This window comes from Anticarsia gemmatalis, chromosome 17 (genome assembly GCF_050436995.1).
Source record: "Anticarsia gemmatalis isolate Benzon Research Colony breed Stoneville strain chromosome 17, ilAntGemm2 primary, whole genome shotgun sequence".
NCBI classification, from domain to species: Eukaryota; Metazoa; Arthropoda; class Insecta; order Lepidoptera; family Erebidae; genus Anticarsia; species Anticarsia gemmatalis.
Genome location: NC_134761.1, coordinates 9,652,731 through 9,679,983, shown reverse-complemented (window position 1 = coordinate 9,679,983; position 27,253 = coordinate 9,652,731). Strand labels below are relative to the sequence as shown.

Genomic DNA, 27,253 nt, shown 5'->3' with positions numbered 1-27,253 from the left:
ACACAACACTGTATTACACTTTCAATAAAACCAAGTTACACCGTTTTATAATACCTATAACGCGATTCTCTACCACTACCGAATATCAACAACCGGTCATCGCAATAAAAATATATGAAAATCTGATCAGCGCCTCTAGTGGGCGCCGTAGGAACTATTTTACCGTACATTTTAAACGTCAAAGTCTCTACGAAAGTACCGCCTGGAGATATACTACTAATCTTTATTAAGGAGAAATACACAATTATCGTCCATGTTGTGGCACTAGCAGGCCAATTAACACGAAATTGGATTACTAGTTTAACCTAGAAACACCGTTACGTGTTCCTCTAGAAGTTTTGGTAATTATATAGAAATACTTGTTCAGGTATTCGTATTATATTATGAAATAGTAATTAGATTGTGAAAAAGTACTGATTACTTTGAGAATTATGCTTATTAAAATAGAAATTAGCTATCTTTTTATCTAGAAATCCTGGATACATTTTACCGTTATTTTTTATAGTACCACGCATTGTTTCTAAGATTCATACATTCCATATAGCATGCCAAGCAGCACGTTTACAAATCCAGAAAATTAAAATATTACTTTAAGAATAATTTTACATTTCTTTACAATATAAAGCCTGTCTGAAATGTAATTGTGCAGAGATGTTTTACGACAAGAGTATTTTTCAAAAATCTATCCCTAAGCAGAAAAAATAACGCATGAAACTGTGAAAGCGTAATTAGAAACATCTTATAAGTATACCCGACTCGGGAATCGAACCCGTAACTTCTTTATTAAAAGTAACATTCACAAAGCTTCGACAAACAACAGTACCTAATTCCAAATAATAAAACATATTTAAAACCAATTTATGCCCGCAACTTAACCCCCGTAAAATTATTTCTCGGGGTAAAAAGTATCCTATGCCTTAACCCAGTTTACAAGTTGCGGACAAAATCTAGTTGCAGTACATTTTCAAACTACTATTACTACATTTTCAAAGTACGTTAGTCATTACAGTGGTATTACTCGGAGCTGCACTTAATAACTCTTCAACTAATCTGAACTACTTCATTAAGTTATCTGTGTTGTATCTAAGTGGCTCATTACCGCTTCATTCTTGAGGGAACTTCACATTTTATAGTTAGTAGCTTTATTCTAATTAGATAATTGTATTATTATGCATTTTCCATTTAAACACAGTTGTTTACACGTTAATATAATAGAAAGCAAAGTTGCTTCTCGCGTCTGTCTCTATGTCTGTCTGTATGTATGTTTAGATCTTTAGAACTACACTACGGATATTCATGTCGTTTTTTTTAATAGACACAGTGATTCGAGAGGAAGATGTATATGTATAATAACATGATAAACATAGGCGAAGTCGTAAATAAACACATTTTTGCGCTCACATTGCAAACGCTGGCTGAAACTCTACGTGATAGATCAAAATCAATCAGCGGGTTAGAATAGGTTGTTGAAAGACAACTTTTATTTTTCCTAAGTTATAATGCGAGCGAAGCCGCGCGGGTCCACTAGTACGTTAATACATCCAACTCGACGCCTGCGGCCTTTCCAACACATTAAACTACATATAAGGTTTTTTTTTATTTGAATTCTCTATGACAATTAGGTGCTATAAAAGCTTGTTTCCTTTAAAGTAAACAAATAACTATTTCATCATCCTTATACCATCATGCTTACGCATGTAATATTTTCTTGTTTTCAAAAATAGCACGACACTTGAAAGTATATGCAGAGGTGTAAGATACTTATGTACACCCACGGTTTGCCATTTATAATGTAAGTCAAAGTGTGTAATAGAAAGAGCGTGTCTTAACTGCACGTTTGGCGCAGTGGTTGAAGTTCAACTCGCCGCAATAACCTTAGTGCCGGGTGTAGTGTGTTTGAATCCCACCCGGGACAAATCTTTGCGTCTGAGCCTGGATATCAATTCACCTATATAAGTATGTGTTTAGAAGTATATAAGTATGTTTACCAGTCATTTGGTTTAGTACAAGCTCTGCTTAGTTTGAAATCAAACGACCATGTGTGCATTGTCCAATGAAAATAAAATAACAGTTACTTTACCTGATATTACTATTGACTATCAAAAATATTCTAAGATACTCCTAGATAATAAAAAAGCCATATAACAAAGCCTCACTTCGTTATTAATTGCATACACTACCGCTTAGACCACAAAGGCAATTTTTTAAACTCAACAAAATTGCTTCCTTAATAAACAGCTAATGTATTCAACCACGCTGTATCATTCCCATAATATCTAGCACTAGTTATAAAGGCATAAAACCACAAACACACAAGCGAAGAACAATTAAAATAAAACATCTGTGTTCCACGCGAGAATTTAAAACGCAAGCTGGCTGTAATTAATGTGCCTCCACAAATTGGCGACTCGATCTACAATGTGTGCCAGGCCTTAGGTTGCGGTCTGATATACAGCGGGTTTGAAATATGAAAGAGGTAAAATTGCCCTATATTTTCCTTGCAAATTACATTGTTCCATTGGTTTATCGAATCGTTATGATACTGTAACTATAAGAAACAAGTACCTAGAAAGTATCGCACGTTATAAGATAATTAAGAATTTTGTTATATTAAAATAAAAGAGTTATTTACTAAACTCGACTTGCTAACAAATAAAAAGGATAAAAGAGTTTTGATACATTGTAAACAATAAAAATGCCTTGATTCGAAATTTAAGTCTTTCTGTTTTACGACTATTATAGTTCGAGCCATCTAAGCTTTCAGATTTCCTAGATCTGTATTAATCTTTCAATGGTCGATAGTTACTAGACATACATTTCAAGTACCTAATATACTCACTATCAAACCTCATCAAAATTTAAATTTAAAGAATTTCACCAGCTCGAAATAATACGTAATTTTTCTAAAAACTATTTCCAAAATCTCTAAACTGCGCACTATGTCCTCGGGTTTTAAACGCCACAGCGATAAACTATAGAACTATGCGGAGTATGAAACATTGCTCTTTGGAAAGCATTGTTTGGTCGAGTGAAATTTTTATACGGTCCGACTTAAAAGGCAGGAATGTTACCTCGACCTCGAAGGCATTTGCGAGTGTAAAATTGTTCTAACAAATATATTTTCGAATGAAAACTATTATTTCAAATTCTGTGAAATTTAGAGAGAAAAAGAAAATGAAATTGCAGAGCTTTTTGCTTAGTTTTGGGTGGTTTATGCTGATATTAATAATTATATTTCGGGTTAGTGAGTTTTATGCATTAGTAAATGGAAATAATATTTGTTTCCAGTCTAGGAGATTAGGTTAACAGACATAATGTTATGACCTTAGAGTAGAGTTATTTTCAGGTTCTATACCTACACTTTGCATGATTTATGCGTTTATTTGCTATTGTTTCCACAACTGAAGCTTGTCTCCCAAACTTTACCATCTACTTAAAACAGGTTTTGCCTACATTAGTTAAAAAAAAATGGTTCAATTAGCTTGCTACATCTTGGAATTGTAATTGTAGGAAATCGCAAAGGATTAAAATAAGGGAGCTATATTTACTTTAGCATTGAGACGCTTATAAAACGATAGAAATACATTTTACAACTGGCACTTTAAATAACCTTCAAAATAATAAACCTTAACATATTATTGCAAGCCTACCCCCCGCTGTAACTACCACCGCGCCCTTACAGTTGTGTAACAGATAGGAATTTAGGCCAAACGATGTTGCGCGGGGATACGTTATTTATTCCGATTTACGTACAGAACACAAGCTTCTACTCGTTACTACATTTCATTGGATGCCTTTAGTGCTTGTAGCGTGTACAGCTAATGATCGCGCCTGCTCATCAATTTTAATCACAGAAAGAAGATCCTTGGGGAACAATATTCATAAGAATTATTCTACTATTTCAACGATAGCAGTTTAAATTAACATACAGACTATGAGAGTGAACATTGAATTTCGACCTCTGTATTGAGTGTGTATCGTAAGGCTAAGATTACTCTAGAATATATTTCTATCGAGTACCGAATATTTGACTTCTTTAAGTTGATAGAAAATCAACGAGAGGAATTTAACTTAATTTCCAAAAGTATTATATTTATTATATTTAAAAACAAAGAATGAAAATATAGTTATACATGTAGGTACGGGCATCTGAAGGCCTCGCTTACCAATATGTATGTTTTCACAAAAAACTACGGGTCTACGAAGGCACATTATGAGCCTATTATAGTTGTTTAATATAGGTACGAAAGTTGAGGAAACAGTTAACAAACTCATAATTTTGAATCCATAAGCTATTTCTAAGTATTCTCCTTCAAAACAGCAAATACGCAATATTAGTCAATTCAAATGCATGTACATTTCGGAACACGGCTCGAATAATTCCGGACATACAGCTCCGATAGTCAATCCATACGGTAACTCAGATACAAATATACTTATATAATAACTAGGTAAGTCTCTCAGGTGTTTGTTAAACTGGTAGTTAAATTTAGGTAGCTGTTTTGAAACAGTATTTTCCACCAAAAACAAATCTTTTTTTAAGACGGAATAAGATTTTTATTCGGACAAAGTTGCTTATGTCTTTCATTAGGAATAATACTGCTCGATTTCATTCAAATCTTTTTAGTCGTTTCAACGAGAGAACTAAACTCACGTTTGCATTTATGAACACGGACATGCATTATTATATTTGGAGGTTATAGATTAATTATTACTCTTCTAACCATAGTAGTCTTCGGGATTCAAAAAATCAAAGAGCTCAGTCTATTACACACTACATAGAAACACACTTTATAGAAAACTATAAAGAAAAACAAACTTTTAGCACGGGCACGCCTTAGATAGATTATCCATTAGTTATTTAAATCATAATAAGATCACAACATAAAGCTTAACAAACATACAAATTCTTAAATAAAATATAAAAAAATATACCAATTTATTAACGTAAACAGAGATAAACAGATGAACTAAAGCCGCAGTGACCGCTTGTAATTTGCTGATTGTGTAAACGTTCATGTAAAATTGCAAAAGTAAAATATCGCCTGACAGTTAATTGAGTGAATTAATTATTGAATCTGTAATTTGATCATTTAAAAGGGGATTAGTTGGCGCAGATGAGCCGTAAGGTGGTTTCACACTACGAGAAATAACATTTATGATATAAAAAGAACCTTATGTTACCTTAATCTGCTGCAAAAGATATAAGGTAGAAGAGATAAAGGTAAATAATGATGATAAAAATATTGATTGTTACAAATACTGGCTAATTCGTATCAATTATCTATTGTATATATGCCCTCGGTTGCGTTGTGCAGTCGAGTAAAAATGTGATATGTGTAATAATTTTGCGTCAAAATTACCAATTTATTTATGAACAAAAAATCTGAGAACAATTAGTGGCTATGAAATTTAAATGACACTGTATATAAAACGGACGCAATATTTAATTCAAGCTTGGATGCCTGAATGAAACAAGCTTCAGTAATGTATACGTTTACTTAGTAAGGAGTTCCCAATTTTAAAACCTTGGCCTTGTTTAAAATTATGCAATTCAAAAACATATGGCGAAATTGAAAAATTCGAACGATTCATTTCGAAAATATCCTTGAAACCAAATAAACTGTTACGTTAAAACTGACCTTATATTAAATACAAAAAGCTCCATTTTCCTTCCTCCAACTTTCTTAGCTAAGAAAAATAAAATCTTTGTTTTCACTTTGCTAACTTTGTTGTGCAACTTTACGACTCATGTACGACAAAACTAACGTCATTTTCTACAAAGACTTTCACTGAGACTTTGAAAATATTTTTCTCTTTAAACATAACACTAGTTTCTGCACATGAGGTTTCCTTTAAAAACATAGATTTTTTTGGCAATACCACTCGGAGTATTGTTTTGCAGTGAGAGAGGCATCACGTTTTGAGTTCACCAAGCTGTCCAGGTGCTATTTGGAAATGAAATAAGAAGGTCTAATTTCTCATCTCCCTATTACCAATGTAGCAAATCCAAACAGTGACTTTTTTAAAACAGAAAACTTCTAGAGAGATGCATTTTCATTCTGCAGTTACGTTAACATTTTAAAAAGAAGAGTGTTCTTGATATTCAAGTAAAAATAGTCAATTTCTGCAATAAGATTGTTTAGTTGTCACTGAAGCATAAGATATCTTAATAGAATTCGTATTTTACACAAAATATTTGTAGCAACTATTTTTCTTTACAACCGTGTTAAATTATATGCAAATTTACAACAATAAGTCACATCGTGTATGCATATTTAGTAGAATTAATCGGTCAATCTAAACGGTCAACGCCCTTTTGTCCTTGAACTTCACAGACTAACATTAGTCAAAGAACTTCAAAACCGAATATAATATTATCACCAAAAAGCCTCACACTATTTATGTATAAGAGTTTTTATTACTAAACGCAATCATTGAAATTTTGTACATTGTACAAAAGGGAATCAATACAGCTAAAATTGCACGTGTTAATATTAATTGTAAAAGCTTTAAAGCTAAACATAAACCAAACAGGTCGAAAAGAAAAACAAACATGTTGCCCTATAAAAAATAGCTCCACTGTTTACAATTATTACACAATACATTGTTTTGTTTCAACATAAACACTTCTAAACAAGTCGTAGTAATAGAGTATTACTCACTTTTGGCTATAAGCCCACTATTTTCTTCCCCATCTCGTTTCCCATCTTGCATTTCACTCATATCACCTTTAAGATCACTCATTAACAACACATTATTCTTATCTTCACTCATATTTGTTTAAATCATTCATTTAGAACTATAATATCACTACAAATCTCAGGTCAGCTGTCAATAGCATGAAACATTGCACTAGCGTACGCGCATCGATCGGCTACGTTCGGAGCTGTTCGGGCAACATCGGCGAAGATCGGAAAACAAGAAATGACGAGTCTGACCGATCTGTTTTTTACATAAGATCATGTGTGATTCGAAATAATTAGTACCAGTTGTCACTGTATTATGACTGTGGGTTTTCTTACAAGGGATATCCCAAGACGAGACGGAATATGGCGTATATCACAATATTTTTAACTCTGTAGAATTTATTATGTGCAATATTTTTGGCAGTTTCGATACCAGTTAACGTTCAATTTAATTGTGCAAATTTATTGCTCGATATAACTTGCACATTAAATAAATAATAAGGACAGTGGTTATAGTTTGATACAATAGCTGTTAGCATAGAGTATTTATAAAACACTGGTGTATGAGTAACTGTAACTACTTTTATAGATAATTTTACCACAAGTTGTTGAACGTTTGTAAGCGATCATATACCGAACGGGAAAATAAAAGTAATCCGAAGCGTTTTTACTAGTTTACCTATACTGCCCCATTGTTGGGCATAGTCATATAGATTATTTAATCGAAAAAATTGCTTGTTACCTAGCATTATTGAATATGCATTCAGAACTCTTACTTCGCTTGTAGAGAGAGCAGCTTGATCAGATATTTCGTAGAATGCATTATTTTTACTTAAAATCCGTCTAAAATACGCGAAAGATACCTTTTAAATTCGAAGCCTTTATGGGTATTCAAAGGCGTTATTTCGGGCGTTCTGCCGTGCCCCTAACTAATGTGGCGTGAAATACGTGCCATCGCATACCTGCGCATTTGGTGACAAAATCTAAATTAAATTGAACACATAGAGCAGTATAGAGAGTTACTTTAATGTTTGAATCTGTTTTCAATAATGTACTTGTAAGTTTATGCAATTGATCTGAGGTTTAGATTTAAAATCTTTATCAAAAATAATTTATTGGTGGACTAGGAACTCCGATTCTTAACAACGCCAATTTAAGGAAGTCACCGAAAAAAAACAATTTCCAGTTCAAGTTATAGGTGTCCAAATCCATTTTACCCCCCCGTCCGTGTTTATGGTTGCTTGCCTTTTCGCATATATTTAGGTCACAGACTCGGCAACTAGGTATAAGTGTATTTTCAACCGACTTCAAAAAATAGGATACGCTTCTATAGTCCACCTGATATTTTTTAAATTGTACAATGTACAATGAAAGAACTACGTATTGTGGTACGGTTCACCTACCCAAAACAATGATCTCAGTCTCATACAATAATAGTAATATTATAGTAACATAACTCCCGGTAGTAAATTACAGTATGCACATGCACATTTATTGAACATGCCCTTGAAATTATTATACAGCTGATAAATATGTGAAGTGCGAGTCCACTTCTCGATAACCACTAGAACGCTGAGTGCAAATATTCACTAGAATTTATTGAGATCGTATAATTGTGATGCAGTGGCGTGTTCTGTTTAATGATAGAAGGAAATAAAACATGATAATGAGTCAACAATATGTTCGATATTGCATTTCATAAAATCAAATAATTTATTCATTTAGGTCAAATGCTGATATTTATGTTGCATAGAGAGTGAATTTACCGCCAGTTTGGAAGGTAAGGCCATGGAGAGCTGGGAAAAAACTCTTAGCCACTCTTTTTAATCGCCAAATGGTTTTAACAATAAAATCACTGTGGTCAATTTATTATTTATCAGCCGACTCCAACATAGTTGGAAGAAAGGCTAGACCGACGATTCGTAGTATCGACTAACTGCTATGGTGAACTTACCATTTCTGGGTGAAATTTTTCCGATCGCTGCAAATTATTATTAGAATAGCAGTCAGCAAGACATGTCAATACCCTACAAGCAGTTCAAACCATTTCAACACTAGCATTCAAAACGAAAACTAGACTGTTTTGTATGCAAGATGAAAGTCAGCACGATCTCAGCTAGGTCATTTTCTGGCCTGCAACAAAATATTCCGGGAAAGCAATACTTTATATTAATCAAGGATAATCTCAGCTCTCGAAAATCAGTTTAACACAAAGATAATCACACTTCGAAACCGAAATCATTTAAAAACAATCTCCAATGATACAGAATTACCATTTATCCCAATTTCGGTTTACTTACCTTCTGCATTTGCTGCGAAAATAGCAGCAGAAATCCGTAAATTCAATGCAAAATTAATGGATTGATTGACGTGGTCAGTGTGTGTATTTTTGATTCTCCTTAGGGATACGGAATATTGGGAACACAATTATACAACCAGTGATCGACGTATAGAGAATATTATTGGATAAATTAGTAATTACTTTGTCGATAAATTTGTTTGGGATAAATAATTTTGCGGTTTAGATGGATTAGTGCACTTTGTTCATCGAAAGTATATTACCTCTGTGTAATTGTAGTTTATAGACTGCAGCATTACACAGTTGAAAAAAGGTGTAGCCATCCTATTTGCTGTTAATGGTATAATTCGAATAAGGTTGGCAGATTTATTAGAGTGCCATATTACATATTCTTACATTTTTTTTTGTTCTTAAGGATGGGTCTTGAACTAAGACGGTACATATTTTTGAACAACCTGCGGGAAAAACATTAGTACATTTTCACTAAAATTCACTTTTATCTTATAAAAGCTCTAATTGACTCCATTCTTGTAGACTTTAATCCGCAATTAGAGGCAGACCTTAAAAAAAATTGCTTTTCATAAAAAATTACAAAGAAAATCCAATATCCAAACACTTTATTCGCATGCAGCTATACCTTAAACTAATAACAAACACTTACAAATGACAACACAAGTTTCAGTAATTTCATAAACGTAGTTATTCAAAGGTCACACTTGTAAAGTCAAACAACTAGAATAACTAAAATACTTGGGTAAACACCAAGTTACCGAACAATTTGTTAAACATAAATATAGTGCCTGTTATAACTTGAGGTATTGGGAATTTCTTAATGAAAGATGACTGGATGTTTTACTAGTTATTGTCATTCTCCTTCACTACAGACAAATTTATATGTTAATACTTGGCGTAATTTAGGTAGAACATAGCAGGGTCTTTTATACCCCACTGCCTATGGCTAGTCTTGTAATCAAGTTTAAGTACCTGCTGTGTTTTATTACACCCTGCTATTCCTTTCCTATTCCTAGTTTCGTAGATTCTTTTCGTAGTTTTCGTAGATGTAAAAATGTGTTTTGGACCGAAGATTGTAGCAATTAGCGTTCGGTATCTAACACGATAACTAAATAAACACGTATTGACTGTAACTTGTTGTAATGGCGCTTACTTTCTCATGAATATAAGAACATTCATATAAAATTGTGAAATAATTATATGTAAGAATCTTAGAAACAGATTTTTGAGTCTATCTCTATCCCAATAGGAAAAAGACACGACGTACGACTTAGTGCTGGGCACATTTGAATACTCACATCAATAATGATACATCTACCCATTTACACAAGACTTTTTGAAACTCAGTCGTAAAAACACAAACAAATTAATCAAATACTTTACCATAAACTAAAAACAAAACGGTTTCCCAAACTAAACCAATAAAGGGAAAACAATCTGTAAAAGACAACCAACTTAACGTAAAACTAAAACTGCGGTCCCTTAAATTCATAGGAAAAAGAAATTGATGACAGATCCACAAAGCCCTTCTCGACGGTTAAGCCGTTTTACAAGCCCTTCCATTTTCCTCTATGTCAAAAGCATTAAGGCAAGGTACCTACGTCTGAACCCTTTGAACGCCATTGACAAATAAATGCGACTGGTATTTATTTGTCGACAATAGCTTTGGAATAGTCAAAGCTCGTTAAGCGGAATGAGTTAGTGTAAATATGAATTAATGGTTGATATTTTTAAATGGAAATGTGACTTGCAAAGTTCTTGTAAATCAATAATATAGGTTCGTTTTCTTCATATTTGGAAAATATATTAGACTATGTTATGAATAGATTTGAAACACATCTTTGACCAACCATGCAAGTGCCATGTTTTAGCTACATAGACTGCAATGACATACTGTTACATTTTACACTTTGATATACTTACTGGGACCATGTGTGCATTGTGCATGTGTGATTCGAAACTCATGAGATTATTTTTCTAGTTGGTTGGTATGTTCTACAAAACAAAAAGAGAAATAACCACGAAAGGTAAAAATTTGATAATGAAATGATGTCTCTGTTGTTCTTTAAAAGTAATTGCAATTTGTTATAGTAAGTCAAGTCAAAGGCTCTTGGGTGGCCATGATGAATTAATGAATCAATAAAAGTATGAAATAGTTTGGTTACCTATGATATACATTTTTTATATACCTTCTCTATAATACGAACTATGTGGCCAAAAACTCACGCATATAACTTCCAATAACAAAACATAAATCAAAAGGAAAGGTCAAGCAACACATCAATCAAATCATAATTAGATTTACACAAGACACTCAGCACTCAATAAACTACACTAAGAACATTTCGACATAAACATCGTTTTGATTACAACAATAAATATATCATAGGCGATAAACCAATAAATTATTCAGCAACACCCTTTTACACGACAATAGTGAATAAACGGGTAGTCCGACATTTTGTAAACATTTGAACCAAAATGGCCGTTGACGTTGCGGTGAAATATTCAGATAAGGAACGTTATTTTGATGGTATTTTCAACAGCTTGATGTTTAGCTCTAAACTATGATTTAGTGTTAAATAGATAAAGCGCGCTAGTTAATATTACTATACTCGTATATAAAATTGTTTATGCATACTACTTTAAATAGTTTAAAGAAAGATCGAGTGTATTGGGAACTTCTGTGTAGTGTTAATCTCTGAAACTACTGAAAGTATTTGATAAACACTTTCTCTTTTTTTAAGATTAAGGCGGCTTAGTTCGGGTACGGCAGCCTGGGTGAAAACAAGATGAATCGCTAGTATAAGAATTACTTGTTCCATGCAACGTAAAAAAACAATTAATTTCTCAAAAAAGTATTCGCTTTTCTAACAAAAACAATGCATCATTTCTATCAAGCAGGTTGTAATGAAGCCAGCATTAATTACTATCTACGAATGAGTTGTGTTATTAAGTAATACGTCAGTGTGTCAGAGAATGAAGTATGGCCAAAGTTATACAGTAACTGCCTTCTTTTGCTAACAAAATATAGTCTGCTAGCTGACCCGCGCTACTTCGCTGGCGTCACATAAGAGAGAATGGGTCAAAATTTTCCCCATTTTTGTAACATTTTTCACTGGTACTCTGCTCCTATTGGTCGTAGCGTGATGATATTTAGCAAACAAACAAACAAACTCTTCAGCTTTATAATATTAGTATAGAGTATAGATTTGCTTGTATTTGAATACCGGTAGATTAGAGATAAGTAGGGCATGGTATATATCATAACTCTTTAAACTCTCGCGTTGCATGCGTTTAGTGTCGTAGTGTCTCGTATCGCGAGGACTTTTACAATCATACAAACAACGGACACAAAGTACAACCAGACCCGATTATTTCTGGATCGCACAAATAATTGCCCCGTGTGGGAATCGAACTCACGACCTCCCGATGTAATGGTAGCGGCGCGGCGTGGTGACCTAAACCACTGCACCATGGAGTCAGACGAACTACTACAACAAATTATTTGGACACTGGAATAATGCAGATTTCATTGTGTAGTAATTATTACATCAATAGTTAATAACTATCAATTTTATTGTATTGTTCACCCCATAGTCAGTAACATATCGACTTGCACTTCTAATTTAAATTTTAAGCTCTATTGAACGTGTACTAAAAATAAACAGCCTGCCTACCTTTTCAGCGCTTAATTAATCTAAAACCTAAATTTATTCACACATCAATGTGAAATAGGATTTCGGAATCCATGTAGCAATAACTCAAAAGCCTTTTTCACTCAGTCACTCATACACAAGCGACTTTAAATCTTATTAACGTCTACACAAGGTTGAAAATGGCAAATGTTTTGTAAATACATGTTACGTTTTGTAAAGGTTTTGTACACATATTTGACCTTCGCTTGCGGAACGTGTAGTAAGCTTTAATATTAAACAAATATTGTATTTGCTTCGGATTTTTCCACGTGTACGGATTTATGGCGGAAATGGACGATAGTACTCGATGTGGTCAACGCCCTTTGAAATATTAATTTAATGTCGTTTCAAGGGCAATCCTAACATACATACATAGCATCACCACGTAGGTAGTATAGGTAGAGTTGTTTAAAATACAGCTACATTTCGCCATTTATACGTACGTACGCGTATTGTCGTATACAGGACATATTGTTACAATACCTCGGACTACTTTATACAATTATTCCAATATTCATTAGAAAGACCAACAGCTCTTTGTCCAATCCGGGAAGCAAATCCTAATCCACTGCACAGTCATTCACTATCTGTTACACTGACTGCACCACGAAGTCAGCTTAACATAGCATAACTTATCATAGAATGTCGTTTTTTTTTAATCTTTATTTATTAAGGGCTTTTAATTTTACGAGCTGAAGTCAGCCTCGTCACAACAAAAACAAAAAAATCTACACAGTAACAGCTAAATTAGATGAGAACATGAAAAAAAGAAGGACAAATTTCAGTCATTATTGTAGATGGAGAAAAATATGCTTCTGATGATGATTATCATTGATCTAAAATGCAATGGTATCTTTCACGTCTATATTTGTGCTTACCCCTACTAATCAATGTTTATGAAACCTTACTATTGACACATAAATGTGCGTTCAATGTTGAAATATTTTGACAAGTTAAATATCAAGTGAAACGCAATATTCCAAAGGTCCGCCATACCAATTAAAAGTTTCAGAGAATTTAAAACATTCGAATGTTCAGCTCAATGTCAGAAATTAGGTGAAACTCTAATAAAAGTCAAGGACTTTTTTGTTATTCCTTTTAGAAGCAAATGAGGTAGTTGCGAGCTTCGTTTTTGAATATTTTTATAGATACCTTTGAGAGTTTCTAAGCGTTGTCATGGCAACGGTTTCTGCTTTAATACTCAGGTGGAATAACAATCTATACAACTTCTTGTTTCTATTAGGAAAGCATAATTCCGCCTCAGTAAAAGCTGAACACATATACATACATTAGATAATTCATGTAGTTCTTCAAAACTACACTGAAACCTGAATATGTAAATCTACGTGAGTAACGAGTGAAAAAATAAAATAAAAATATTGGCTCAAGCCGCTGAAAGGCTTTGGTCTTATCACCTGGTGAAAACGGGTGGCAATGACTTTCATGCTAAAAGCACCCAAACATTATATTATATATAAGTGATTTTTTATCTAAAATTATAAAAAAAATTAACTTACTCACCGACAGAAACTCCTAATTTATCATGAAGAAGCCAAAAGTATTTATTACCGTAACTTTTGTGTAAAATCTTAGGTATTTAAACAGTGGAAACCGCGTTAAATACGGCTCAGTAGGTTTTGCGTGATATGCTAACAAACAAACGGGCGGAAGAAATTCCTTAGATTTATTTCGCTCCAGTAATTCTTTAAAGAATTTTTCTTTTAGCGATGTAATTTACAAAATTGTTAGCTACTAATTACGGTTTTAACACTTTTTACTTTCAAATCAATGGGTTATTCAATTCAGGAATACTTTTTAGTTTTGGGTTTTTTTTATTTATTACCGTGAACGCGTAATAGATAAACAGGAATTTGAAATATTGGATTGCTTTCGAGAATAATATATTCTTTGATTGAAGGTGCCACTCTCAAAATGTTATTTCAGTTGCTTATTTAAAGCTGTACCTATCGTACTTCACCTAGTGAAAAGTCTACGATTTATTTAACGCAAGCAAAATTACGAATATAAACTAGTCTTCATATGAAGACGCAAAAATCTACTATAATATAAAAATATAATAAAGCCGTCTCCAACCGAACATTATTCTAAAAAACCCATCTATCACACATTCAAACTACTCTAACAAAAAACGTAAATAAAGGCCCTCGTCATAAGTGACGTTTAAAAAGATTATGTTGGTAGCACTGAGCCAGCGCAGCCAACATTAGCGATAGAGCTGTCTTGTGTGGTCTCACTTGAACGTGACGTCATCAATCAGGGAACAACTTCGTCAGCTTTCAGCCCTCGGTATGTGTTACGTGATAATTTATGGTAAAGTTTTCAAACGATGTGCGTTTTTGTGCTTATTTATGGTTTCACATTTTGACATTGAAATTGATGTATGTATTTATGAAAGTTCGGAATGGTACTTTGTGGTAGTGGTTTGTTATTACGTGCTTAGTGAAAGAGTAAGAGTTTAACTATAGGACTGTTTTTGGTATCATGTGCCATTGGTTTTATTCTCATGAATCCATTGATATTTCTAAATGTAGAAAAACTTGCTTAACCGAGCAAAAGGTAACTTTATCTAAGAATCAAATCTATGACTTCCAGATACTGTCCTATCAAATCAAAACGTTTAAATATGAGTCGTACATATGCTGAAACATTAAACCAATATGCTTTACCGTTTATTTGAAATGCAGAAACCAAATACAAGACTGCGTTCAGTAATTTATATTAAACATCTTGCATGTCTTATGACACTTATGATTAAGTGCATTTGAGAAATGCTTACATACAAATAGAAAATATTTGAATCCATTTTGAAGCAAACCCTATTTGAGTTGCGGCTTAACAACTTGAAAAATTTCGCAACTTTTTGATGAACGGTTTTTAGGACCGTTTGGAAGGAATTGCAGTGCGTGACGGTAAGGGCTATTGCGCTTCAATCGCCCGATTGGTAGAACAGTCAAACGAGAGTTCTCTGTTTACGTTCTGTTTTCTATCTAATATAGTAAGTTATGTTCAACTTGTTTGGCGACGCCTATAATATTATAAATGTGAATGTTTTTATGGATCCTACGTAAAAGCTGTTCTTTGTATTTTGTTGTAATTTCGCTTACGCCCAGTTTAACTCGAAAGCCACATAGGATTATCTAGGTTCACACAAAAAGTAGCTTTTAATTATTTATACGCACATATTGTATTACTTATTTCATAGACATTTTTCTTACAGCGAAAATAATACTACATAAACTAAAATCAGTAATATGCGTGACATATGCACCTTGACATGTTAGTGACACTATAAGTAGAACAAAGATTCTTAATCAAATAATTTGGTTAGCTGTTAAAACACAAGAGGTACAAGTTGGAAGCCCACTACATAAAGCAACAGTGCCACGACAATATACATGACTACTTAAACACTAAAATGATTTAAAATAGCAACTACATTACAAAATAAAAATGTATAAAACAAGTTACATTTAAAATGAAAACTTTCATTCATTTTCATACGTTAGTTACATTAATTAATTACTTAGAAAACATTTGCTGTTTGAAATTATTATAACACTATCACATGATATTTTGAATTTCAAAGCGTGAAAAGCGAATTGCAGATGTGTTAGTAAATATCAGTAAGTGGGCTGTGAAAAATACGGATTAGTTTTTTGTTTGGGAGTGGCCGTTGTTAAACCATTTTACCTATGATTTTGTTTATATTTTATTGTAATTTTGAAATTGTAAAATATTTTTTTTTTCTTTTAATTTACGTACGTCAAGAGTTGAACTTAAATGCGTTGTAGGAATCCTCTGGACACGTAAAGTATGATCTCTTTGTAATATTAGTAGTAATGTACATATGTGCTAGTGACGAGCATCATAGTCATTATAAGGGTAATAGTACCAGATACCTAGTCCGTAGTCACTGTATCAATGTAGTATTAAGAATTTTACACAGATGTTTCACATTCGCGGAATATTTTCTATTCTACGACGAAGCATTGAAGATTTGCAAGTATATGTACATACATACTATAATCCGAAAAGACTTTTTCCCCGACCTAATATGTAAAAATGTAAGCTACACATTTGGGTATTATACTTACCCAAAAAAAAATAGTAGCTTTTATACATCACCATAATATATTATTCGTAAAAATTGTTTTCAAAAAAAAAAAGGAAAAAGTCTTTTTGCATTATAGTATGTATGTACTTGTGATAAAATCTCTTTGGCTTCAAGAATCACAAATGAGTACACGGTTCATTAGGTTTCTTTCAGTGAGCTTGTGAGGTACCCAAATATCGAGCTTTTTCGTATAGAGAAAAGATTTTATTACAATTTCATACATACTATAATGCGAAAAGACTTTTTCCCCGACCTAATATGTGAACATGAAAGCCAAACGGCTACACATTTGGGTATTATACTTACCAAAAAAAAAAAAAATAGTAGCTTTTATAATATCATCATAATATATTATTCATAATTAATAGTTACAAAACTAACAGTGTTTATATTTTGAAATTCTTAATGAGCCTTTAATAGCAAATAAGTATAATAATCACAAAGTACCAGTTTCACATTAGAAGCTTACAGCTGTATTATATCGGCATTCAATTAAGAAATTCAGGATCAAATTGCGTTGAATATTCATCAGGTTTACAGTGGAATCAATAATGTCACAAATACCAATCTGAGTGTAGTTAAATATAAACATTGATGGAATGTTTCGAATTTGTACTAATGTTGTGAATTAAATGCGAATATAATTTTGTATTTCTGTTACATTTTCAAGGCTTTAATGGGAAACGGTCTGACAGCCTTATTTTCATAAAACCGTGCATACAAGTAAAACCGCATAAAAAGGTTGTAATTCATTTAAAAATATTGATCATTGTTTTTTGAAAACCATTTGTGTCAAGTATAATATGGGTATTTATCAATCTATCTATACGAATTGAAAATTCAAATATATTGAGATATTTCGTAATTCTCTGTGATAAAGCATAGTATTTCCTTAAACACTGATGCAAGATCTATAACCAGATGCAATAGACTAGTTCATTAACTAAAGATTTCTTGTAGCTTCTTTCAATATTAAATTGGGAAGCTTAAGGAGACGTAGTAATGTCGATGGACCTTATGACACGTTGTAAAGCCTTAATAAACTACAAAATGGCTCACACAATACTACAATTAAATAAAAAACTCGCAAAAATAAACAGCCAAAACAATAAACTTCCACATTTCACTCGTTCACTCGTTAACAAACTAAAAACGAACCTGTTTAAATATACCAGCAATTAACATTTATAAAACGCAGCGGTGCCGCCGCAAAAGTTGTGCCGTGTGTTTCCAAGCGAAATAGGTCAGAGGTCGCGGGGGTGTTATTCATACAGTTTCATACATTTTTAGTTTAGCACTCGTCAAATTATGAAATGAGGCCTACAGACCGGATGCCTTGATGGCAAAATGCGACTTAATTTTTATGCCGGATTAGTTTATTTTGTGACAGCATTTTTCCTGTTTATGTTTCTTACAGCATAGAATGTTACATACTTAGTATCTTTACGACATTTTATTTCGACAGTTGTAAGAGACAACTATCTATTTATGAATTAATTTTATCTTATGGACTTTTGACTAACATACAAATAAATTAAAATGAACTGTAATTTTGTCGCGTTAGATTACTAATTGCATGTTTTTTTTTGTTTCAGGTAAATACACGGCGTATACTTTCATTGACTTTTTGGAAGATATAAGCGTGTGTAATGGTAATTATCTCCCAAGAGGATTAGTCAACGTAGTTATATTGCATGTAGAGTTTACGTAACACAGTCACATTGAGAATATGTGCCTACGAGGCGACGAGTATCAGGAATGATAAAAAAACCCCCAAAGGATTAGGAATACATCAAAATTCAAAAGAGATACAATCAATTGCGCGTGATATACTTTTCATACCAAATCCTGTCAAAATACATGACAAAAGCCTTTCCCAAGATACTCAACCACCAACTCACATCGGTAGTCCAATATCTTTTGTGTTGAAACCATAAATCCTTACCAAGCCACTTCATCCTAGTCACACATATGTAATTATTGAACTGTTTACCAACCACCGAGCCCATAAACCCATAACATTCAATTTTCCCAACATACTTGATTTCATCCCCTTTCATACCCTAACAAAAGTATCCTATTTGATCCACAACCCTCTTTTAGGGGTGTGAGAGCCCCCGCCATGGTCTATTGAATGTGTTCATGGTATCAAACGATACCATCGTAATATGTTTGTGAAAATATTATTAATTTACCCATAAATATTGGAAAGGAGAATTTGAAATGGATATTAGGATGTGGGGAACGGAATGTAATGTTATTATGTTTGTTTGTCAAAAGTGGGATTTGAAAGATAATAATATGAGTAAATTGGATATCGATTTTTACCTGTAGAAAAATGGTTATTGAGGTGATCATTAAAATTCTAAACTTTATTTTGTAAACATACAAATTATTTGAATTTGTTATTTTTTTTAACATTTGTAGAAGCTCGTTGCTCGTGAGAAGATACCGCAAGTAAGTGTCTGCTCTTACTACTGATCGATCGTACGACCAAGTAGCAGATTTAGTCTCCTAAGGCGTAATAGTTAAGGTAGCCAACTACGCTGCAATCAAAGGACGTGGATGTTCAGGGTTCAAATCTAATGAGGCACAAATTTTAATATTTGTTTGATTAAATAATCGTCGTCTCACAGACGATGGGTTTGAAATTGCTTTGTGTTTGTTTGTTGTACGACTGTTAAAGTCCCCGTCACTCAATAGCAAATTCACTAAATATTAAGCACGGGAAATTATAAACATAAATGAAATTATAACCGTCTAAATTTCATATAATGTACTATATACATGTGTTAATATAGTCACATAAACAGGCACAGGCATTGTCAGACAGTTTTTCAATTAACAAAACCCTGCATTTCCATTCACCATTCACCTCATTTTACTGGAAACTAGAAACAAGCAATCACCCTCTTATACATATGTAGGGGACGGTCCCTTTGGGCAACATTGTAATATAGGTAACGAATTCATGAGATTCTTTCAGCCCACGACCCATTCGACCGAAATATTTAAACTGAAAATAGTTTCCCTTCTAATTTATTGTTTAAAGTATCTATTTTCACTTAAAATTGTGTTTGTGCTTCCGTATTCCGTAAGGAAATAATATTTACTTGTAAAAATAGTTAAGACGAACATATTGAGCCTACTTGCATAACTAATTAGCGTTCGCGTGTCGTGTGTATCATCTGACATGAGATAATAATAATAATGTCCCCTGGCCGATATTCGGCTCCGACGGCTGGCCTTATTGAAACTAGCCAACTGCGCAATTTTTTACAGTGAATCTCAGAAATAACTATTCGATACCTCTGCGCGGCGGTCGAAAAATCTAACTTACATAATACGGAAACGAATGCGCATGCATTTTATCTTGGATTACTTAATACAAGTAGAATACGTGAAAGCGGGAATTCTTTTAAAAGGTTTCTTAGTCTCGAGTTGAAAAGTGACCGTGCACCAGTTACCTACCGTAAAATTTCGAATGAAATATTTTTGTTATGAATTTCCACACTTTATATTCATAAAGGTAAAGACGTATTATGAATTACACCAACGTTCACTGTTTATAATGTCAATCCCATATAATATTATAGAAGACAAGGCCTTATGCCTAGATCATCAAACCCCCGGGCTTTTATGAAAAGATTTGCAGAAGGAATTTTAAAAACCCGATAATCAGTTCGCCAAATCTCGGGTGCGAACATAAGACCTTATATTATTTGTATCTATAAATACCTGTGAAAATACTTAGAATCCACACGACCTCCGACTACCCTTTGATACCGTCGTCTTTGACCTAAATATTACTTTGTCCAGCGTCTGCTTGTTTATTTAGGTAGCTTCTATCTTTGACACTAGGTTTACAGGTGTCTTGGTATACTAGAAATCTGTTCCTGCCAGCCAGTACAATTTCACTCATTCCACCATTGGATAAAAGCCCCTCTTCTCATGTCTTATCGATCTTTGGTGCATTTGTGTATTTTCTATTTATTTTGTGCTGCTTTTGCTAACTTGTCATTAGCTATAGACATTTGCAGAAACTTTTTATGTTTGTTTTATTCCTTGTTTATACTATTTTTAATTAGTGATATACTATAACCATTATATTACGATGATCGTTAATTTAAGCACAGTAAAAGTGTGTTAACTACATTTTTTTACAGGTATGACTCACGCTGTAATTTATAATAAAAAATAAATACCGAATTAGTCCTCTTCTTTCTTATAGTCGTCCAATTTTTATATTCATTTTACATTATAAAGAACAGTAGACGGGTATATTAGCATTTCGCATTACTCAGAAATGGAATAAAAGGATTCAATAACCCTTTGATTGTAATAAAAACCACGTACTCGTTTCAGAACCCTTGACCTTTTCATATCAGCAGGTAAAACATAAAATATGCATAGATATTTGCATTTAAATGTAAATGCTTTTGCTAAAAATACCTTTCTGTAATCCATCTATGCTAATATCACGAATGTGTGTCCGTCTTTCTTTTATGTCAAAATGACTAAACCAATACATAAATGTACATAGATCGGTAATGATTATACCCTGAGGAAGAAACTAGACTATTATTTTCAAAGGAAACACGCACAAAGCAAGTCTAAAGTCAGTCTATACTAATTACATAAATGCGTAAGTTTTAATCTGTTTGTCTGCTATGCTTTCAAGGCTTCATTGCTAGACCGATTTGGATGACATTTAGAATGAATATACTATTAAATACGAAATGACACATTAGTTATTTATTACTTAAAATCAACTCCTAAAGGAATGCCAAAATTGGGTGTGTTTGCAAGCTTAACCACACGGGTCAGCTACCTAGTATTTGATAAAACAATGCGTAGGTTGACTGAATGATAAGCTCTTTATTTCAAAATAAGGCTTGACATAGTTTCAGTCTAATTTATTGTGTTCACCATTTATAAGTTCCAGTCGACGTGACCAGAATAGCTATAGCTAAATTCAAATTGTACAAAGTTTTCGGCTTGAAACACTGTAATTGAGTTTTAACTGTGATTCCGTTGAAAAACAGAATTTGGTTTTTGCTCAATTATATTTATAGGCATTGATTGGCTTACCTTTTTTGTGAAGCTATATTGAATTAAATTAACGAAACAATTTTTGATGACAAAAAGTAAAAAAAAATACATTTTTTTTATTAATGCAGCAATTAGCATCAGATTTTTTGATATTCCTTAAGTAGATTATATGTTTTCATAACATTGGCAGAAAAATCAATTAAATACTGCACGTATGGTTACGTCAATTTTATATTGTTGTTTAAACCAAAGCTCATACTTCTAACTAAATTATCGTCATCATTGACACTTTTTGTGTACTCGCTACAGGGCACAAACCGCCTCCCGTTTACGCCCGTCACCTCTTTAATAAAATCAATACAAAAACAAGTATTTAATAAAAAAATAAAAATAAATTTAACCCATTAATGTTCCTCTGCTGGGCAAGGGTCTCCTTGTAATGAGGGAAGGGTTAGGCCTCGAGTCCACCACGCTGGCAAAGTGCGGGTACAAAATTTTTTTTTAGCCGTATTTATTAAAAAATACGGCTAAATGTCAAAATGTCAGCAAGTAAGCTACAGCCCACATGCAGATCAAAAGGCTTAAAACCTTAAAGGTTATACACGTTACACAACTCGCCCACACGAGCCTTAATCGCCCTAATAGGTGTTTACCAAGTATAAAACATTTTTGTATTCGAATGTTCTATTAAAAGCCGGCCAAGTGCAAGTCGGACTCGCGCAAGAAGGGTCCCGTACCACCATTTTTAATAGAAAATTAATATTGATATTATAAAGATACGAACAAACCACGACTATTGTATGGTACCCTTCAATATTTTTTTTATGTCTTGTATTTCTTGTTATAGCGGCAACGAAAATAAGTAGTTTATACTTTGTGTAAATTTCAACTTTCTAGCTTTTACGGTTTATGAGATACAGCCTGGTGACAAACGGATGGACAGACAACGGGGCCTTCATAATAGGGTTCCGTTTTTACCTTTTAGATACGGAATCCTAAAAAGAACCATTGAACCTTTAAAGATAATCCGATATGAAAGCTATCTTTAATGGTTTTAGCATTACTTGTAGTTATTTTTATATTTTATTCAGGTGCTTAGCCTTTATTCGAAAGGTCAGTTTTTGTAAATTTAATGATGTTTTTGATTGACAGGCTGTAATGTATGGCTTAGAATAGTGTTCTATTTTTGACGTATTCACTTAAAAATACTTTTTTGGTAATGATTGCATTCATATTGCTTTTAGACCATTCTAAGTGCGAGTTAATTATTTATTATCGCTATGTTAACATCAAATTACTCGCAAAATAAGCACTCAATAAAAACACATCAAAAGCGTAACAACGTAATTCACATCAAGATAAGAACGTTATTCGAGATACATTGCAAAAGAATAAAAGCTTATAAAACCGCCTCTCATTCTGCAACATAATTTAATCACTTCCCCACAATATACCAAACATACTCATCCACAAAAGCGACCATCTATTCCGAACCTCCAAAAAAATACACTGGCATGTAATAAACGAGGTAAAGTTAAATAAAAATAAGAAAAAACTCTACCGAGGGGAACATATAAATGTGAGATCAAAGGAAAGAAAAACTGTCCATCCGAAAGTTTTGCGAAGGGCGGGACACGAGTTATAAAGAATTTGGCCGAATTCGGGTGTTCTTGTAGAAACAAATTTTATTAAGTTTGCCCCTGGAAAAGAACGAATTTGACGCTAACGTTTAGGGGCGATAGGATGGAATACTAAGACGTATGCTGATGGAAGGAAGGGAAACAATGTGTCAGCTGCTTATTATCTGAACGCAATTCAAGAATACGAGATGCTACCCTTTGTGTGAGGAAGGATTTTAAATTATTCACACTGTACTTCCTTATTGTACAAACATTACATTTTGAACGATTATAAGCAATGTTATTGGAAAATTGTTTAATATTATTTTTTCTACAATATAATTTTCCTGTTGATCTCATATGTAGTATTTTTTATTATTTTTCGGATAAAAACAACTCTTGCTCGTGTCGCGGGGACTTTTACGAACATACAAACAACGGACACAAAGTACAACCAGACCCGAAACAATTATTTGTGTATCGCACAAATAATTGTTCCATGTGGGAATCGAACCCACGACCTGCCGAGGCAATAGCAGCGGTGTGGTGCCCTAAACCTATGCGCCTGAGACTGCCTCCCTGGCGTAATAAATATATAAAAACTAATATTAAACAAATTTTCTCAACCAATTTGAAGCCTAGATCAGAATCTACATTCTTACATTACAGAAGTATTAGTAGCCTAAAATATTTCCTAAATAAAGCAAAATTATGAGACGACTGAGATTTATTTTTAGGTCAAAAGATCCGGAAAATATAAAGACGTTACTAGAATAATATTACATGAATATCAAATTAATATTCATAGTTCTACTTCGGCTTTTTCCAAGTATTCGTTTGTCTTTGTAGGCCGGTAGCTTTTGGCAATTTTAATATAAAACCTACGCAATATGATAATATATTATATTATTATGTAATTTTGTTAGAATATAATATTTCTTATAGAAATCTATCGTTGCTAGGTTGTAAGGTAATAGAATCTGTATCAATCAGATTAGACTAATTTACGTTATTAAAACAATTCCTGATATATTAGTGTCAGAACATTCACAGTATCGACGCTTATATTATATTTTATAATATGTGAAAGCTGGTTTTGTTTTTTTACGTAAAATAATTATCAAATTTTGACAAAATATTATAATTTCAGAAAATAGTCATAAATTACTACTTTTAGTACCAGCAACTAAGCCGGAGTCGAAGTGGAATATTTCAATGGTTTTCACTCATTGAGGTAACACTTAGCAAAGTGGTATATTATAACCTCGAGAATGACAAAGAATTTTTTTAGAATAAATAAATATCATTGGAAAACTCACACACGGTCATTTGATTCCAAACTAAGCAGAGCTTGTACTATGGTAACCAAATAACTGATAAACATACTTATATACTTCTAAATACATACTTATATAGATACATTGACATCCAGGCTCAGAACAAATACTCGTGCTCATCACACAAAGATCTGTTCTGAGTGGGATTCGAATCCACCACCCGAATATAGAATACTAGCTGACCCGTGCAACTTCGCTTGCGTCACATAAGAGAGAATGCATCATAATTTTCCCCGTTTTTGTAACATTTCTCGTTGCTACTCAGCTCCTTTTGGTCGTAGCGTGATGATATATAACCTATAGCCTTCCTCAATAAATAGGCTATCTAACACTGAAAGATTTTTTCAAATCGGATGAGTAGTTCCTGAGATCAGCGCGTTCAAACAAACAAACAATCAATAAAACAAACTCTTCAGCTTTATAATATTAGTATAGATAGTCATTATTTACTTGACAAAATACCCAACACGGGCGAAACCGTTGGTAAAAGCTAGTGTACAATATATATGAACTAAAATTCTATAGCTATAACTAAAACATGATCGATATCTTATTCTGTAGTATAAGGGCAAGTATTATCAGTGATCACATTAGTATGATTAACGGTTCAACTCTATGTATGGCTGTAGGCCCTTCGATTAATTGCTGAACGTGCTTTGATTGCAATGAGAAAGAGATAAATATATTAACAACTTCCCTGTCCAGTGAGTCATATATGACTCACTAGAGCGTATTGAAATAAGTTCATGAGTCACATGTGACTCATTTCCCTATGCACTTTTGGGCAGATTTTATGATATGAACGCAGCGCTATATTTTTTAAAATGTGTCGCGGACGTGTGGCAAAACCTTTACCCATCAAGGAAATAAATGAAAATTTCGTGATTTTTGGCTGGAAAAACCAAAACAAAAAACATAAAACCAGTGGACGTGGGGCTATCACAAAATGTGTTGTATGGGGACAGGGAAATTGTTAACTTTGTTGTGGATAAAAAGAGATGGATAGAGTTTTGATTGTAATATTTTTAACGAGTATACATACATAACATGCTTTTGTAAAATAATCATTATTTGTTTTACCAGTGAAGAGGAACGCTGTAATGAAACCCTGCATACATGACAGTTGTTTTAAATAGTTCTTAAAAGAATGCAAAATCTCTAACCCGAATTGGGCTAGCGTAGTGAGCTGAAGGCCTAAACACTCCCAGAAGGTGTCCCTTGCCCAGCAGAGACACAATAATGAGTAATTTGTTAAAAAAATGCAGCTGCTGAAAAAAAGCTTTTCCTTCCCTTTATGCCAATTTGTCAAAGACAACAATTTTATTTTACATATTGGAAATTACGACTCTTTGTGTAACTTTATTACAATGTAATAAATTCAATACCCTATCACAATTTATCAAAATGTTCTGAAATATCAGAAGTAGAATTCAACTTTATAATTATGAGCAAGTCAGAACAAACACAGATAGATGACTTCTGTCGGGAAACTCCGAAAAAGTATTATTCCAAGGACGTGAGGACAATGGGCGAATTTGGCGGAAACTTTCCAAATTTCGGTGGCCCAATCTTAATTTGTACAGTTGCGAGCAGAGATGTTATATAGAAGTTCACATTTAAAAGTTACTGTTTTGTATGAAAATGACAATTTAAATGTTGTAATAATTTAACTGTGATAGTAAACTAGAAGTTAAATAGTTTGAAAATCAACAAATTGCAGTAATTTTACTGTTTTACTGACAAAAATAAAATTGAATGACACTGACAAAAATCTCGATTATAGGTAGAGTTGTGTGAAATATACTCACGTTTCGCAGTTGATGTTACCGATCCTATGTAATTGGAAGCAAGGTTATTGCCTTATACAGAACACATAGCTAAGCTCCAGGTCGATGTTGAGAATATTATACCAGCAATTTGTAAAGATTGTGTTAAGAATAGAACCAGAAACCTCCTGATCAGCAGTTTCATATACTAATGCTCAAACCACAGAGCTAAATTGAAATTGTCCCCATATTTGTACCCTTAACTGTACATAAAGAAGTTGTAAAGGCCATTTGCTAACGGAATCTGGTCTTGTTGATTTAGACAAGTTAAATAAGAGGCGTGCTAACTCGATACTTCTACCAATTTGATCGCTCACAACTTTGTGTAGTTGTTTTACTTTGATTGTAAATCACATGTGTATTCTGTTTCCTTTGTTTTAGTCGCAATGTTTGGACCAAGATTTGTCAAGTTGGTTCATGTTAACGTTTTTAAACTCTCGCGACTAGTACACATAATATTATAATGCAACGGGTCTTAGCAGCAAATAAGGTATCCTAAACTTTAAATTTTCAATCGCGTTTAAGACCCGTTGCATTATAATATTATGTTGGTTCATGTTGAAATGCAGCATTTCACTCTTGACTT

General features: G+C 33.2%; 2 protein-coding genes across 3 annotated transcripts in view; one reads left to right on the top strand and one right to left on the bottom strand.

Annotated features, from left to right (window-relative positions):
- Positions 1-6,843, bottom strand: part of LOC142980066 (uncharacterized) — a 38,562-nt gene extending 31,719 nt beyond the window's left edge. Inside the window, exon 1 of the mRNA XM_076125348.1 lies at positions 6,666-6,843. Within this exon, the coding sequence (XP_075981463.1) occupies positions 6,666-6,777 (112 nt within the window). The 5' untranslated portion in view covers positions 6,778-6,843. The remainder of the gene's footprint in view (positions 1-6,665) is intronic.
- LOC142980068 (zwei Ig domain protein zig-8-like) overlaps positions 1-27,253 on the top strand; it is a 505,717-nt gene that overhangs the window by 366,222 nt on the left and 112,242 nt on the right. The gene's annotated exons all lie outside the window — the stretch shown is intronic.